This window comes from Pelobates fuscus, chromosome 2, assembly GCF_036172605.1.
Source record: "Pelobates fuscus isolate aPelFus1 chromosome 2, aPelFus1.pri, whole genome shotgun sequence".
Taxonomy (NCBI): domain Eukaryota; kingdom Metazoa; phylum Chordata; class Amphibia; order Anura; family Pelobatidae; genus Pelobates; species Pelobates fuscus.
The window spans coordinates 26,452,679-26,471,315 of NC_086318.1; the positions used below are offsets into that span (position 1 = coordinate 26,452,679).

Below are 18,637 nucleotides of genomic sequence, written 5' to 3' on the forward strand. Positions count from 1 at the left end.
GAGTCCGGCCACTCTAAGGTCCGGTAGACGTATCTCTCCTCTGTACTGTCTTCTGTTAGGCTGGATCCTGCGTGTAGGGGTATATACTCGTTACATTACGATAGGGCCATGGACCCCGCAGATTTAGCTCAACAGATGGCGACCCATGAGGCCAGATTTGTAGAACAGGATCACCGTATGGATCAAATAGCTCAGGCTCTCCAGACGCTCTTAGCTAGAACCATTCCAGCAACCGCACCTAACCCTCCTACACCCCTGCTCTGATGGGCACATGGTGCTTGGCAGTAGGGGGTGGCACAGCCTGGGTAAAAACCATCTGGGGACAAACTGCTCCCTGCCCCAGAGAGGGGCACACTGCTCCCTGCCCCAGAGAGGGGCAAACTGCTCCATGCCCCAGAGAGGAGCACACAGCTCCCTGCCCCAGAGAGGGGCACACAGCTCCCTGCCCCAGAGAGGGGCACACAGCTCCCTGCCCCAGAGAATGGCATACAGCTCCCTGCCCCAGAGAGGGGCACACAGCTCCCTGCCCCAGAGAATGGCATACAGCTCCAGTACTGAGAGTGCCTTCAATGTGTTTGACAGGCTCAAACATGCTACGGTATTCACCAAATTAGATCTTAGAGGAGCATACAATTTGATACGTATTAAAAAGGACCACGAATGGAAGACAGCCTTTAACACTCGGTCAGGTCATTATGAGTATACCGTCATGCCATTTGGGCTTTGCAATGCCCCAGCAGTGTTTCAAGAATTTATTAATGATGTCTTAAGGGACTTTATTCACTCATTTGTTATTGTGTACTTGGATGACATTTTAATATATTCTACAGACATTCACACTCATCACAGACATGTTACAACAGTTCTGAAGACCCTTCTTGCTAATGGTCTTTATTGCAAATTAGAAAAATGTCTATTCGACCAGTCCGAGGTCCAGTTTTTAGGGTATTTGATTTCCGCTTAGGGTTTTCGGATGGATCCCCAGAAGCTCGCTGCAGTCATAGAATGGCCTCTGCCGCAAGGTCTGAAAGCCATCCAGCGTTTTCTGGGTTTCTCTAATTATTATAGACGTTTTATCAAAGGTTTTTCGTCTATCGTAGCACCTATTACTCGTATGACTAAAAAGGATGGCAATACACGTGTCTGGTCTACTGAGGCACTTCAGGCTTTTGACTTTCTTAAAACTACGTTCGCCTCTGCCCCTATTTTACAGCATCCTGTCCCCTCATTGCCATATATACTTGAGGTTGATGCTTCCGATATAGGGGTAGGTGCTGTCTTATCCCAAAGAGAGTCTCCTGACAAGCCATTGCATCCTTGTGGCTTCTTTTCTAAACAAATGTCCAAGGCAGAGAGGAATTATGATGTGGGTAATCGCGAACTCCTTGCTATCATTTTAGCACTCAAAGAATGGAGACATTTGCTAGAAGGAACTAAGGATCCTATTCTCATATTTACAGATCATAAGAACCTATCCTACCTTAGCGAAGCTAAAAGATTGTCTTCAAGGCAGGCTAGGTGGTCACTGTTCTTGTCTCATTTTAATTATATAATCACCTATAGGCCAGGTGACCGGAACACTAAAGCGGACGCTCTGTCCAGACAATTCGAGACTATTGACAAACAGGAGATTGATGTCACTCCTGTCATTCCCCCAGACAGGATAATAGCAACTACTATATTGTCTATTTCCTCGTCCCTCTTGCAGGCCATACAAGCGAAACAAAGCATGGCGCCCAGCGAGAGGCCTAATGATAAATTGTTCGTTGACGTTCCCGAGAGACGGGATATTCTGTCACTTTATCACGATACTAAGACTGCTGGACATCCTGGTATTTCCAAAACAGTGTCAGCCGTTTCTCGGTATTTCTGGTGGGATACCTTACGTAAGGATGTTACTGACTATATAAGTGCTTGTACTACTTGTGCATGTATGAAAACCTCTCATAGAGTTCCTTGTGGGCTGTTGCATCCGTTACCCGTTCCCGAGAGACCTTGGTCTAATCTATCAATGGATTTTATTGTTGAATTACCCCCTTCGAATGGTAACACAGTCATCCTAATGATAGTAGATCGGTTTTCCAAAATGGCTCACTTTGTGTCTCTTCGCAAGTTGCCCACTTCCAAGGAATTGGCTCTTATCTTCGCTAGAGAAGTGTTTCGATTACATGGTATTCCCTTATATATTGTATCCGATAGGGGTAGCCAATTTATTTCCAGGTTCTGGAAAGCCTTTTGTTCGGAGATGGGTATTTCCCTCTCGTTTTCTTCCGCTTACCATCCCCAGTCTAATGGGGCTGCTGAACGTGCCAACCAGTCTCTAGAGCAGTACCTCCGTTGTTTTGTGTCTCACCATCAGGACAATTGGTCTGACCTGCTTCCTTGGGCTGAATTTGCTCGGAATAATGCCACTCATGATTCTTCCGGCAAAAGCCCTTTTTACGTTGTCTATGGCCAGCATCCCGTTGTTCTTCCGGCTGCATTCTCCTCTCAGGGCATGCCAGTTCTGGATGAGCATTTGGCTGGTTTGCGTAATACTTGGGAGCAGGTTCAGCGTTCTTTGGTGGACTCTGCTGCCCGCCAGAAGGCTCAGGCTGACAAGCATCGCAGAGCGGCCCCTTCCTATGTTGTGGGGGACAGGGTTTTGCTTTCCACACGGAATATTCGCCTCCGGGTGCCTTCTATGAAATTGGCTCCCCGCTTCATTGGTCCTTATCGCGTTATACATAAGGTTAATCCCGTTTCTTATGCCTTGGGTCTGCCTAAGAATCTGCGTATACCCAATGTATTTCACACCTCTTTGTTGAAGCCTTACGTACGCAACCGCTATACCCGGCATACTCCCCCTCCCCCTCCTGTCTCTGTGGAGGGTCATGAGGAGTTCGAAGTATCTGCTGTTATTGACTCTCGTTTTCTTAGGGGTCGGCTTCAGTACTTGGTATATTGGAAGGGTTATGGGCCTGAGGAGCGCAGTTGGATTTCTGCGGATGCTGTTCATGCCCCCCGCCTTGTACGTTCTTTCCATTCGCGTTTTCCTGCCAGGCCTGGTGCTGCCCGCCCGGAGGGCGTGTCCTCAGGGGGGGGGTACTGTAGCGGTACTTACCTTATCCGGGGGCCGGCCGCGGTCCTCTCTTCAAGCCGCGCGCGGTCCTGCGGCTGCACGAGCCGCGCGCGGCTCGTCCGACTGTTCAGACAGGAAGGCGGGCAGTGACCGCGAGAAGCGGTCACATGTCCCGCCTGCAGCTAAGAGCGCGCCGCAAATCTCGGGCGCGCTCTTAAAGAGACAGTGGGAGCCTAAATTGCAAAAAGGCTCCCATTGGCTCCTGTCATGCCAATCACCCCATACACTTACCTGTTGGGGGAGTGGAAGTGACAGGAGCCAATCACATTAGTTTGAAGGCTACTTATACTTACCCTTTTCCCTTAGTTCCTTGCCCTATCGTGGTTTCTGCTACAGTTCCCTTTAGTGCTTGTTGTGTTCAGTTGTGTTTCTCCGTATTTTACCTTGGCTTTGTATTCTGACTTCGTTTTCGCTTTATCCTATTCTGTACTGTTTGCCGGCTTGCTGATTCCTGTGTACCAGACCCCGGCTAGTTTTCGTTTACGCTGTCTCTTTGTGCCCTTGACCTCGGATCGTTCCTGACTCTGTCTTATCCTTTACGTCGAGTCCGGCCACTCTAAGGTCCGGTAGACGTATCTCTCCTCTGTACTGTCTTCTGTTAGGCTGGATCCTGCGTGTAGGGGTATATACTCGTTACAGAGAGTACTTTCATCTGTAGGACACTGATCCTTCCCAGCCATGTTATATGAGGAATGTGCCAATAGTGTAGGTTTTGCTTCAGCTTATTGAATAATGGTGAGAAATTGAGATTGAAGGTATTGGTGAGAACCAAGAAGATCATGGCCCAGAGGCATTTTATCACCTCTAAGCACCATTGGAATGGAAACATGTAAATAGCTCTGTAAATAGGGATTGGTCGCTCCCTACATTGAGATTCTCAGAGTTGGTGAAATGGATCTTTAGATTGGAGATTATCATGTAATGTTTGAATTCTTGCATCTCTCAGTAAGGTTTTAGGACTTGAGATAGAACTTGATCATCTGAATTTGCTGAGATTTTTGTATTACCTCACACCTTTCACCTCAGGTTTAGTGAAAACCGAGTTTAGAAAAGGTTCGAGACTAAGGACGAACAACAGGGGAAACAGTGGAACCTGCTGGGTTCCATTTTGGATTGTGAATGATAGTGTAACACACTATTCACTTACACATGTGCAGATGAGCCAAAGTGCAAGGATTTCACCTGGCCAGCATATGAGGTCCAAAACCCAAAGATTGATGCATGCTGAACAGGACCGTCCAATCCCATTCAGTTGAACGCCTTCTCTACATCTGTGTAGACTAGGAGAGTGGGAAAGGATGTATTCTGTGCAGTGTAGATCATATTCATGACCTTGAGCCTCTCTCCCACTCACAAAGTCTACCTGGTTTGGATGAATCAGGAACGGTAGAAGAGGATGGATGCAGAGCACAAGGACCTTTGCAAAAATCTTAAGGTCAGCGTTCAACAGGGAGATTGGTCTGCAGCTAGGATAGAAGGAAGGATCTTTACCCCTTTTGGGTAGCACAACTATGTGTGCGATAGCATAGCAAGATCTAGCTTCAAACCTCCCTGTATGGAGTTAAACAAGCATTGCTGATGCAGAGAGAAGTTGATGCGGAGACAAGTTGACATATTGAAAAATATTGGCCGTTGGAAGGTCGCCAGGTGGTGACTGTTCCAGTACATTATGTGATGGGGATTAGGTTATACAGTGATGCATAGATTGCTTAAAGCCTTCTGCAATATCAGTAGCTGTTTAATGGATCCAGCCTCCCTGTGTAACCTTAGGACAAAGCATTTCTGTCTGAGCTGTCGTAACTCTCTGGCTAGAAGCCTGCCACTTTTGTTGATGAATTTTAACAATGACTTCTTCGCCAGTTGGAACTGAAATAGAATTTTGTAGGAAAGTTTAGCATTCAGCTTGGCACATGTGGAAGTCAATGTAAGGTACAAGTCATTGTCTAGAAAGGATTTGTGTTAAGTTTCGAGCTGAGAAACCTGATCTAGGAGGTAAGCGATCTCTTGTGCATGCAGTTCTTTCCTTTGGTTTATGCATTTGGGCCATGCTTGATAAGTACCCCTGTGATTGCGCATTCATGCCCTTCCCACACTTTATCCGGGGTGATTGCAGGGGTGATGTTTGTAGAGAAGAATTGAGTGAGGTGATTCCAAAGGTCTACTTCGATGATTGGTTCGTCCAATAGTGATTCTTTGAGTCTCCAAGTCTATTGCTTGTGATGTGGTATAGGGGAGGTGATAAAGATGATGACAGGCAATTGGTTGGACCATGTCATGGGCACGATTGATGCAGAGCATAATTCATCGAGATGTCTGTGTTGTAAGAAGTAGTAGCGAGTATGCCTTATGAGGTAATGAGTAGAATGTGTAATCTTTAGTTGCATAATGAAGTGTGTGCCAGTGGTTGGAGAGCTGGTATTCATGTAGCAGTGAGCGTATATTACGAATGGTGTGTGGTGAGATGGGAGGTCCAGGGTGATGTGTCCAGCCTCGGATCCAGAGGGACATTGAAGTCTCTCCCTATAATGTGGAGGCTTTCACTGAAGGATTCCAGGATCCTAAGCATGTTAGCCACGAAAGGTTTCTGGCTTTTATTTCGGGAGGTATAGGTTAGCAAAGGTGTATTCAATTTTGTTGATTGCCCTCTTCAAAAATAGGTACCTGTCATCTGGGTCCACCATCTCTGCATCTTTCTGGAATGGAACATCCACTGCGAACACTATCACAACCACCTTCATTTTGACTACTGGGTTATGTCACGGCAAGGGTGTATAATTTATTATTACACCCATGGAATATTATCCTTTAATCTAATTTGTGTAGTAAATGGCACAGATTGCAGAGATGTTGTTGCTGAGGTCAACAGGGGTTGCATCTTTTGAAGCTGGGACCCCCACAGAGGTCAGTTGACAGTTGACAGTTGGCTCCCAGACTGGGTGTCATCTAGTCCTTGGGGAAGAGGGATTATTATTACACTGCCTGTGTTTTTTACCTGCTTTTTCCTGACTACCAGTGGAGATACCGTGATTATACTGCTACTCCGCTACAGTGAGTAATTAGGACTTCTGTATTTTATCCTTTTTGTTTTTATCTGTTGTTGGTGTAAATAACTTGTTTATCATATATTATATGCACTGTGACTATTCTTTGTTCATAATAAACATTCATTTATTAAGTTCTGCCTTTGTCTGGTTAAGAATCACGTGGTGGCAGCGTTAAAATAGTAATAGTTATATTATTATGTTTAAGTGTGGGTGGTGTTAAAAAGGGGGATTTGGTCATTATTTCCGGTCTAGTGAGGACAAATAGTGTACTTTAACCCTTTCACCACCACAACTACGTCACGCACACTCTTGGAGTAGGGTGCGTTTGTGACAGGTTATACACAAAATATCCTGTAGGGAAGTATTTGTTAGAGAACCTGGGTGATCTTGAATAAAGTCAGTCTTCTGTAAAGGATATGGATACCCGCAACGCTCGGAGCTCTTGCAGAGCTCTCACAGAGCACTTGCTCTTTTATGTGGGGAATTGAGTCCCTAGCATTAGTAGAGTATAGAGTGAAATTAATCAATTTCGCCAGGTAGACAAGGGGTGAGAGAGGTCAGGTAAAGTGGGAGAACGGAGGATGGAACGGAGAAAAATAGGTGGAAATGGAGATGTTGCTTAAGCAACAAAAGTCAGGGAAAATATGCCACTGGAGGAGAGGGCTGTGAGTTTCCAGCACCCTATCCTGGCGTTACGGCAGTGAGCCTTTATTAAAATTTAAATTTGAAGCATTCAGGTCTGAATTTCCACATTCCAGCATTGTTCAGTCTGGCTAAAATTCTGAACTAATTCAGACTCATTCATAACCCTTTCAAGGAACAGCTGTGCGCTGTGTAGAATATAACTCACAAGATTGATGAATGGTTAGCGCCCAAGGGTGCCTCCCCTGATGTAGATGGGGGGCGTAAACTCTGGGGACCTGGTACCATAACAACTTATTTGTATACTTATACTTTCAATTCTTTTAAATAAAGAAACCTTTTATTACTCCACATCCTGAGTCGTATTTCGCCTTCCTTGGAGTAGGAGCAGTGTTTACGCCCCCCACCTACATCAGGGGAGGCACCCTTGGGCGCTAACCATTCATCAATCTTGTGAGTTATATTCTACACAGCGCACAGCACACTTACACTTTATTATACAGTGTTGCACTATTGTTTTATTTTGCTTTTTGTAGATCCACAGCTGTATCCTCAGTCTGTATATATCTATTTTGATACCTGGGAGCACCACCACACCACGTAGCAATAGGCAAATAAATGCTTGTTTCGAAGGCTATAAACAGTGCTCCCTTTGACTGCTGCATACACCACATCTGTCAGTCTGTGGTCACTTGAAATTGCCCTAGACAGAGGGAATCACCAGGAATCATTTGACTTCACAATGAGCAGACAAGTTACATAAGGTTAAACACGATGATAAATCAGGAAGAATAATTAAATAACAGAATTCCCTATAGAAGTTGGCTTTTTTGAATTTCTTAAAATACTGTGAACTTGAGGTAATTTCCCCTAAAAATGGTGCAGAGAATTGATTATGTGTCTGATCAGAATATAGATTTAGCAAATTATCAGAGAAGCTGAGATGGGACATATTTTATGATAAGATGGCAGTATATCCACGGGTCACAAAAGTCATAGCCATCTGTCTTCTGCCTGAAATGGAAAGTCCAAGAGCAGGCCAGTGTGTGAATATGTGTATATGTATGTGCTGTATGTGTGAAAATGTGTATGTGTGTGTCAGTGAGCGCATGTGAGTGTATGCTTGTTTGTAAGAATGTTTGTGGTGGCTAAAGAGTATGTATAAGATAAGTGTATATTAAAGAGCATTAAAGGGACACTTTAGGCATCAAAACAACTTTAGCTTAATTAAACAGTTTTGGTGTATATATCATGCTCCTGCAGTCTCACTGCTTAATTCTCTGCCATTTAGAAGTAATTTTACTTTGTTTATACAGTCCTAGTCACACCTCTCTGCATGTGACTTACACATCCTTTCTAAACACTTCCTGTAAAGAGAGATCTAATGTTTAGAATTTCTTATCCCCTGCTCTGTTAATAGCCTTGTATACCTTGCAGGAGCCTCCTGTGTATGATTAAAGTTCAATTTACAGAGCATGAGATACGAGCTTCTAAGTTAACATCTGACTGAAAATGAAACAATTTTGTTTTTATGCAGGCTATGTCAGTCACAGCCAGGGGAGGTGTAGCTGGGGCTGCATAAACAGAAACAAAAGTGATTTAGCTTCTAAATGGCAGAGGCTTGAGCAGAGAGACTGCAGGTGCGTGATCTATACACTAAACTGCTTCAATAAGTTAAAATAATTTTGATGCCTAAAACATCCATTTAAATTGCATCTATACATTGTGTTAGAAGAAATGCTAGCATATGGACAGATTCTAATTTAAAACTTTGCAAAAGTATGGTCCCTCCCCCACCTGTCACTTAAATCCTCAACATTATTATTAATATTATTATTATTATTATTATTATTTATATAGCGCCTGCAAATTCTGTAGTGCTGTACAATGGGTGGACTAACAGACACGTAATTGTAACCAGACAAATGGACGCACAGGAACAGAGGGTTTGAGGGCCTTGCTCAATGAAGTTACATGCTGTATATCAGCAGCACATAAATTGAGTGACAGGTAGCTTTCTTGCTCCTTGTCACAGTGGTACTCCCCCAGCAGGTGTTTCTCACACTTGTTGGGGGAGTACCCAATGCACAGACATCAATGTGCTAGTTGTGAACGCAGCATTTTAGCACCATCACTGGCGATTGCCACGCTTAGGGAAGTTTCACCAAGCAGGGCAAATCACTTCACACTCCACACAGCCTAACCTCATATGCAATCACACTCAGCCAACTCCACACAATCACACTCGGCCAGTCACACACACACACATACATATCACGCTCAGCTAACCAATACAATCACACTCTGCCATGGCGCACAATCGGCTCAGCCACCACTGACATCTAACGTCCCCTCATTGCCCCAATAAGGGAGTAACTGATTCTGATTCTTGCACTGAGCCCTATGGTGCCTAGTTCTGCCAATGTAAGGATATGTGGATAATGGTACAGTTCTGGAGATCAAGGCAGATTACAAAATTTGTGAATTTAATTTTAAATGATGTAGGAAGTCATTAAGGTGAGAGGTTTGGAAAGAATGGGAGGTAAGAAGATAAAATGAACTGCAGAATCGATAATTGTTTTTAGGGGAAATCTGGTAATGAACATTGATTGCAGAAACTGGGTCAGGAGATGATGAGAATGTAAAGGTTCCTTAGTTTCACCTTGAGTTAGACAGAACCTGATGTGTTCCATGTTTTTACAATGGCAGTAGCAGGAATTAGAGAAGGATGGATGAATGACGGGAAGCATGTGTAACGGATCACCTGGCACCCCGACTGGGTACCTCCGTTGAAGGATGATCCTAGCGCTTACAGAGGGCTCCAAGCACTCCAGCAGACACCACAACCCCCATAGACCCCACGAACCGCCGCAGCGTGGTTGGGATCTCGCCGTCTCCTACCCACCCTGGACCTATGACAAGGCTCCAGGTTCCAGTGGGTGAACCTCTCCTCCAAGAGAGTAAATCAGGAGCAAGCTCTTACAAGAGCTTAGAAGTGATTATCCAAGGGAGCATGCAGAGCATAGCAATCCCTTGTAGTGATATAGCAATTCCCCCAATAAGAGACAGGACTCTAGATTGAGGGTGAAGAAGAACTCTGATGTTTAATGGCAGGTACTCTGCTTTTATGCAGTGCTCCCCTGCAAGGGAGACACCCACAGGCAATTAGACATTCACCAATCAGATATTGGTTACATCCCACAAATTCCCTCCCCTCTGCTTGGGAGATAATTGAGTTTCTTACTGTATCTACTCAATTATCTCCAAGCTAAAACTTATAAATTTGTATACATTTTTATAACTTTAAAACTATACATTAAATCTTCAAATCTATTCAAAACTATACATTAAATAATCAGCATACTTCAAATATGAACATACTCAAAAATCATGCAAATCCTTCCATTAGTTCAAAAGTTAGTCGGAAGTCCTTTGTGACCGACCGCAGGCACATTTTCATGCCCAAAACAGTTCCATGGATTTGGGCTGTGCGGTCGGTCTATTTTACACCGAGAAAATGACTCAGTCCCATTCGAACGGGAGTTTGAATCTTCGAACGGGACTTAGTCTCCAGCCGCGGTGTCGAAGAAGGTACGGGTCAGCGGTGTTCGTGCATTTGGGTAGCCGCAAACAGTTCCATAGATTTGGCTGCACACACCACTGACCGCGTTCGAATAAGTTAAAATGGCCGCCGCCACGTGTTCGTTTGTCGAATGGCGGCCACTTCGACGACTTCGACACTTCGACGACTTCGGCACTTCGACTGCATTCAAAGTGCCAGTTTAAAAGTTGTAACACTGCTCCCACGTATTTAAAGGGCCAGGAACAGCATACAAAAATCCATTGTGCCCAAATACAGTTCTAAAAGGGCAATACATCCCAGGGCCATAGTTGCAGGGCAGGAGGCTGGCAAACAGGCCTCTCCAAAAACCAGTGGCGAGGTTACTTTTGCCACAGCATGGCTCATAGATAATTATTTTCAAGGGGCCCCTAAAATTACCTAAAATTACACTCTATTATATCTTGATAGCAGTTCTAGGAATTTGAACAGTGAAGCTATGGCATTATTAGGTCGCCTCATTAGTATATTCATAGAAGTGCAAACCACAGCCCTATTTTACTCTTGATGTACTGTAGGGTTGTATGCAAATTTCTTGCCGAGTTGATATTTCAGTGTGTGACTTTTTTGGTTAATGATTTAGCTGTAAATTCCAGTCCGAAGCACAGGAAGAAAAACTATTTGTTATCTCACACTTTCCTTAGTTTTGTGAAAAAAAATCACAAAGCACAAAATGTCAAAGGAAAACCACACTTTGAAATTTAACCACACTCAACTCAATGTACTGGAAAGAAACCCACAAGTGAGGGCTGAATCGCTATAAAATGACGGGGACTGGGTCTGCAACGCTCAGATAACTTATTTGAAAACCATCCCTTCACAAGAGAAGAATAAGCTGTTACATTACTATGGAGAGACTTTGTAGACCTTTCATGGTAAGCATTCTTTGGCACAACATTTGTTCTAAGAGATATTGCTGTATTCATGTTGCAGGACTTACTAATGACTTACAACTGGATTGCGTTAGAACAGATCTACTTGGTTTAGAAAAATGTGTTAATTGCTCTGTTAGATTTATAAAAATGATGTATGTTTGCACTCACTAATTTTAGCACCATTAAAAAGCTGGGAGATATGCTTTAGAGTAGCATTTTTACTATTTCGCATTTTTAAAAGCATATTTCTTATATACCTGACCTTCGTCTCTCACTTAGAACATATTTCCTTGTGCACATCTGAGTCCTTCATCCTACCTGAGTGGAATGTTCATTTTGATTTTATAAATATTTTGTCACTTGTTTGTAATTGAATTCTTAGGGAGGCTGGATCTGTTTACTGCTGGATTTACTTTAAATAACGTACTGAAAATTATAAAAGTAATCCTGTCTGTTTTTAAAATCTTGCCTATATATAGAACGCAATAACACTTTTTTAAATATCATTTTATCCAGTTCCCACTCACATTGCTGGTATTTACTCTGGGAGTGTTGGATTCTGTACAAGGTCTGGACTTGCATCATCTCAACAAAAGATGCCATCATACAAGAGATTCAATGTTACCAGCAGTGATTAGTGTCTCATTGAACATCACAGGCCAATCAATGCCAGCGGGTCCTGATGTCAGCAAGCGATCTCTCTCTCCTTGGGATTACAGGTAAAGTTATCTCAAAAGATAATTGTCATCACATTTTGAATTTTCATTTTTCAAAAAAAAATTTGTTTCACTTTTTTATCTGGCTGAGCAGCTATGTTAGATCAGACACCACTGTTTAACCAGCTGCCGCTCAACCTTACTAGCCTTCCACTGCAGTTTTACATAGAATAATCACAGCCGCAGTTAATCAGATAAAAGAAAGGTCTGACCCAACATGGCCACCCAGCTAGATAAAAAGTGACATGTTCTAAAAATCATTATCAATATGTTTCAGTTGACCTTTAAAAAAAAAAAAAAAATTAAGCATATAAACAAATTCTTTCATTTCGAGAAGAGTATTTTGTTTGCCTAAATCTCTCTTTTTTTGTGAAAAAAATATGTTTTCACTTCAACCACATATCATATTTTTATGCAAAGTTTTTTGTTAAAACACAGCATAACATGTATTGGAAACATTCAATCCATAGTTTGAATATATGATTATGACCGTTTCCGTGCACATATTACTATGTAGGGATAACAACATAAAACAATGTAATTCTACACAATTTAAATTTTCAAATGGTAATATAATCAAATACCTTTTTTAAATCGTACATGGAACTCCTAATCGTGCAATATTATGGGCATGATGAGAAATAGAAGCAGAATTAAACAGAGCTATTTACAAACGTGAGAATTCCAAGTGAATTCAAATTAATTTCAAATTTAAGGACAAAATAACTGCATTGGAAGCATAGCTGATTTAGAGAATTTTTCCAGCTTGGCTATTTTGACATTATATTTTAAATTTACTTTGAATTCACTTGGAATTCTCCCTTTAGTGAATAAACCTGATAAATAAAAATCCCAAGTTACTGGTGTCTTTCAAACTAAGCAGATGGCATTTCTGGGAATGCAAATTCCTAAACCTGCCACCCTATTGGAAAATAATCTATGCATTCAGATATAATACCCACTTAAAGTATGCAAGAGTTCATCATGCTTTTTATATATATATATATATTGTTTTTCACTAAAAAACTAATTTTGTTGTACTGGAAGAGGAACTGGAACATGTATTGATTTGGATCAATTTTTATTTTACCTATTTTGACCCCAAATCTGCAGTTCCTTTATCAGTCTCATGTTAGTTAATAAAGCCAACTAGATTTTATATTATTTCTTATAGCACATCTCATTGATTGCCTACTTGACGTATTTAGTCGAATAAAAATATGAAATAATAAAAATGATTTGGTTTACAATAGATTTCTCTTCTTTGTATTTTAGCTATGATGTAGAGTCCAACAGATACCCGTCAAGAATTGCTATTGCTAAATGCCGCCATCAGCGGTGTGTGGATGCTGAGGGTAAATTGATGGAGAGCGGGAATTCCGTTGAGATCAGACAGGAGATCCTGGTCCTGTATCGAGAAATGAAAGACTGTAAACCGACCTACAGACTGCAGAAGAAGATGTTTACTGTGGGCTGTACTTGTGTCCAACCTATCACAACCTACCTAATGTAAGACACCAACTCTCCCTGGAGTCACCAGAGAAATCCTTATAAGTGAAATCGGAATATTTCCCAGTTAACTTAGATGCATTGCGTTAATGGGTGATAAATGTAACACTTTGAAAGTGCGACTTGTAACAATGTACGGTATGTTTCATTGTTTGGGGTATTAATATTTTTATTGTGTATTTATACAATTAATGTTCTCTGTGGAATTCATCTACACATATTTAATTCTATTTATTACAAGTATATTTAAGAAAAATAAATCTAATAAATAAATTTTAAAACACCAACATCTCTGTTGTAAGTTTATAACATGGCCTGGAATATGCGTTGCAAAAGAGCTGGGCAAAAAAAAGATTAGATAGATTCAAGATGAGATAATAAATCAGTTTAACCCCTTAAGACCGGAGGGCGTACAATTACGTCCTTTTTAAAGCGGCTCTAAACGCCGCAGGGCGTAATTGTACGCCCTCCGTTTTTTTGTTACTTACCCGGTCGCCGGCGATCCCACGCCGGCGATCCCACGCCGGCGATCGCGGTTGGGGGGACTCCCAGGGAGCCCCCCGCGGCACCTCCGTCCTCTTCAGCCCCCCCGGGCCATGTGAGAGTGAGGTCCTTGTGAGGACCTCACAATCACATGGTCGGGATAGCTGGCTGCAGCAATGCCAGCAGGGGGACTAACTGTAATGACAGTTAGTCCCCCTGCTGGCTGGAAATCAAATTAAAATAAGTTATAATAAGTGTAAAAAAAAATATATATATACTTAGATCATATATATCATATATATATATGATCTAAGTATATATATATACACATATACATACACACACATACACTGTCTAGGTGTATTTTAATATTAATATATATATATAATTATATATATATATTAATATCAAATTACACGTAGACTGACACTGATTAAATATATATATAATTATTGTTATATATATATATATTTATATATAATATAAAAAAAATATGTAAATACGTAAAATTAAAATAAAAAATAATTAAAAATAAAATATTAAAAAATATATAGATGTGTTTTATTTCATTCTAACTGTATTGTAATATTAATATATATATATTTATATCAAAATACACATAGAACAAAATAATATATATATCTATACACATAAATATATACGTATATATCACTATATATATACCTATATATAAATAAAAATATTTTAAAAAAATTATATATATATATATATATATATATATATATATATGTATATATACACATATGTATATATATACATATATTAATTCTACACATATATTTATGTAATATTTTTACATAATTAGGTATCCTAATTAATTACAATTAGCGGGACCTGCCTGACAACCCATGCCGAAAGTATAGGGAATTTAATTTGCTAGCACTATATTTAACCCTATAACTTTCCAAGACACCATAAAACCTGTACATGGGGGGTACTGTTTTACTCGGGAGACTTAGCTGAACACAAATATTAGTGTTTCAAAACAGTAAAATGTATTACAACGATGATATCGCCAGTAAAAGTGAAGTTTTTTGCATTTTTCACGCACAAACAGCACTTACACGGACGATATTATTGCTGCAATACTTTTTACTGTTTTGAAACACAAATATTTGTGTTCAGCGAAGTCTCCCGAGTACAACAGTACCCATCATGTACAGGTTTTATGGTGTTTTCAAAAATTACAGCGTCAAATATAAGGCTTGTGTTTCATTTTTTTCACATTAACATTCGCCAGATTGCTTACGTTGCCTTTATGACCCTATGGTAGCCCAAGAATGAAAATTACCCCTATGATGGCATACTATTTGCAATAGTAGACAACCCAAGGTATTGCAAATGGGGTATGTCCAGTTGTTTTTAGTAGCCACTTAGTCACAAACACTGGCCAAAATTGGCGTTTTTTGCATTTTTCACACACAAACAAATACTAACGCTAACTTTGGCCAGTGTTTGTGACCAAATGGCTACTAAAAAAGACTGGACATACCCCATTTGCAATACCTTGGGTTGTCTACTATTGCAAATGGTATGCCATTATGGGTGTAAATTTATTTCCTGGGCTACTATACAGTCTCAAAGGCAATGTAACCAATCTGGCGAATTTCAATTTCAAATGTAACACGCTATATTTGACCCTGTAACTTCCCAAAACACCATAAAACCTGTACATAGGGGGTACTGTTTTACACGTGAGACTTTGCTGAATACAAATATGTGTATTTTATTGCAGTAAAAGCAAACATTATCATGACATTGACAGTTAAATTGTCACGTAGAACTAAAAAAATAGCAAAATTTCTTATTTTCTCCCATTCTTTTCATATTAAATTAAATTTCATAGCTAAATATTTGATATTAAATGAAAGCCATGTTTCCCCTGAATAAAATGATATATAATAAGTGTGGGTGCATTTAATATGAAAGAGGTGAATTACGGTTGGACAGACATGTAGCGCAAATGCCAGGTTTTGTTTACGTTTTGTTTTGTTCACAACGTGAACAACGCTCAGTCCTTAAGAGGTTAATGATATTTGCAAACATTTAGTTTAATCTTATAAACTTTGCTATAAATTATTGTAATGGATTTTATATGTCTATATTTATATTTTTATATAATAAATATCTAAAAGACAAAACTTTATTGCTTCCAAGACAATCCTTATTTTATATTGTATTCTTAATTATTTATATATTTTAAATAGAGGATCTCTTACTAACTATATAACATATAACATTAATCATACAAAGATATCTGTATGATTAGCCCTAAGTTCTATGCTTTAAGACATTATAGTGGTAAATAAGGGAACCAGCCACGGTTACAAAAGATAGCGTTCATAATTGTTTTTTACATTTTTAACACAAAAACAAATCTAAATGCTAACTTTGGCCAGTGTTTGTGACTAAGTGGCTACTAAAAACGACTGAACCTTCCCCATATTGAATACCCTTGGTTGTCTACTTTTCAAAAAATATGGTTTGATGAGGGTTAATTACATTGACCGGATTCTAAAGTGTCCCAAATAAGACATGGGTGCATTATGACCACCTGTGAAAATTCCAAGTTGGATCTTGGGTGAGTTCCCACAATTTTTTACCCAGGACTTGACCTCTGCATTACAGACTTGTTCTCCCATTTAGAAATATACATCGCCACACACCTTCACTGAGATACAGACACTACTCTAAATAATTTTTACATAAGTACATACATATTAACGTTAACACAAACACTGACACTCCTTGATGTGGACAAACTATAAATAAAAAACAAAATGTGCGTGTTTGCATTAACGAGTAACTTTTTTGAGATTTTGAATACTATTTGTAATTACTATTTAACACCTGGTTTAGTGTGGTTTTATTTTGCATATAGCTTAAACTGGCCTTAGTAAACCAAACGCTTGTTTAGGAAACACACCCTCTTTGAAAATGGAGCCACCTCACCACTGAGCCTTTTCACCTAGTTCTCAGAGAACAATGACAGTGTCATTCACTAAAGTGTGAATTTGTGGAATTCAAAATTAATTTTACATTTTAGGGAAAGATTGGAAAGATTAGAAAAAAACGTCAGCTGTGTTTTTAGTTTGGCTATTTTTGTCTACAATTTCAAATTTCATTTGTTGTTCTTCATTTACAGAAATAATGGGTGATAGTTTTACAGATTGTACAGTATTCTTTATTTAGTAATATTACAGACAGATTTAATGAAAATGGGGCATCTCACTATAATGTCACAGCTATAAATGACACAGGGCATCAATAATACCCACACATGATTCAGGAGAATACAAACACAAGTCACATTTTCAAACAATGTTATTGTGTTCCCTTCTATGGTGTATTACCAAACATAATAAATTATGTACGCTTACACATATAAACTCTGGTCCGTCTACTTTAACAAATATTTATTCAGAGACAAAACGACAACATACAAATAATGACACAGAAGCTAACTAACTCACTCACTCACTCACTAACTAACCATAACAACTAAACCTTATGAAGTCATCAGATCTCACTCACAGTTCACCACGATAAAAATTAGCCCATGTCTGCTCATATGTCTGCTCAGTAGCACAGCCAAAGAAGGAACACTGAGGAATGGAGATAGGGGGAAGTGATTATCTATTTCTGAGTTGTGAAGTTATTGAATTACCTAATAACCATGTGAAATGGTAAAGCTTATCCCCCTGTAAGAAAGGTCACGTGACCTCTGGTCACCATATTAGTTTGATGACAGAATGTCACCACAACTCCAAACCCAGAAATGCCAACAATATCTCAAATTGAAGTTGGATTTGTTGAGCTGTTAGAGGTGTGCACTTGTAACGATCATTAAAATGGGCAGTCTACCATAACCTCTTAAATTATTACTCCAACCAAGCAAACTGTGCTATAAGAAAACACTGTTTATGGTCTGGGTAGCCCTCCCTATACTGTCCCCACAAAAAAAGAAACAAAAATCTTAAAAGTGAATCTGTTCCAGTACCAAAGTCTGGTTTTCCCTTTAGGCCAATTCTCCTCCACTGACTACCAGTTGGAGAGGGATGGAGGAGGAGGACAGGCTAAGCGGAAGACATGGGTGGTACGGAGAGTGGGGGCATGCTGCCAATGGCTATCTGTCGCCAGCATGCTGACCACAGATGCCAAATATGCACAGAATTCACATTAGCCAGCTTGGAACTCTTGTTCTGTTTTTTTTTTTTTTGGCTCATGACGCCCCATTGACGCAGTGAGAGGTGTAGCAGAGGAATTAAACACTTTTTGTGCAGAATTTCATAGTGTAAAAAACTGCACATACAGACTCCAGACACCATGACCCCTTATGACAAAAATGTACCATTGCCTGGTACCTATAGCAAGTCTCCTTTGCAGGCATAGTGGAGATGAGGGTAGTCTACTGCTCTCAGCCTATCATTGTTGTCCAAACTTGAACAAATTAATGCTTGATTTGCACTTGATAATGTGTAGTTGTTCAGCTTTATCCATGTGGGTGCAGATGTCATAGTGCTGAGTGTGACCTTTAATTGTAATTAACACTTACAAGTGGTTATTTTGACCACAATGAATTGTGAAAAAGTACAGTGAAAAAGTAC

The 18,637-nt window shown here is 40.2% G+C and overlaps 1 protein-coding gene across 1 annotated transcript; it reads left to right on the forward strand.

Moving 5' to 3' along the window:
• Positions 1-11,882: 11,882 nt before the first annotated feature.
• On the forward strand, positions 11,883-13,550 carry LOC134585407 (interleukin-17A-like). Its single transcript, XM_063440819.1, has 2 exons — positions 11,883-12,020; positions 13,293-13,550. The coding sequence occupies exons 1-2, from the start codon at positions 11,920-11,922 to the stop codon at positions 13,528-13,530; spliced, it is 339 nt and encodes a 112-aa protein (XP_063296889.1). The 5' UTR covers positions 11,883-11,919; the 3' UTR covers positions 13,531-13,550.
• Positions 13,551-18,637: the final 5,087 nt, after the last annotated feature.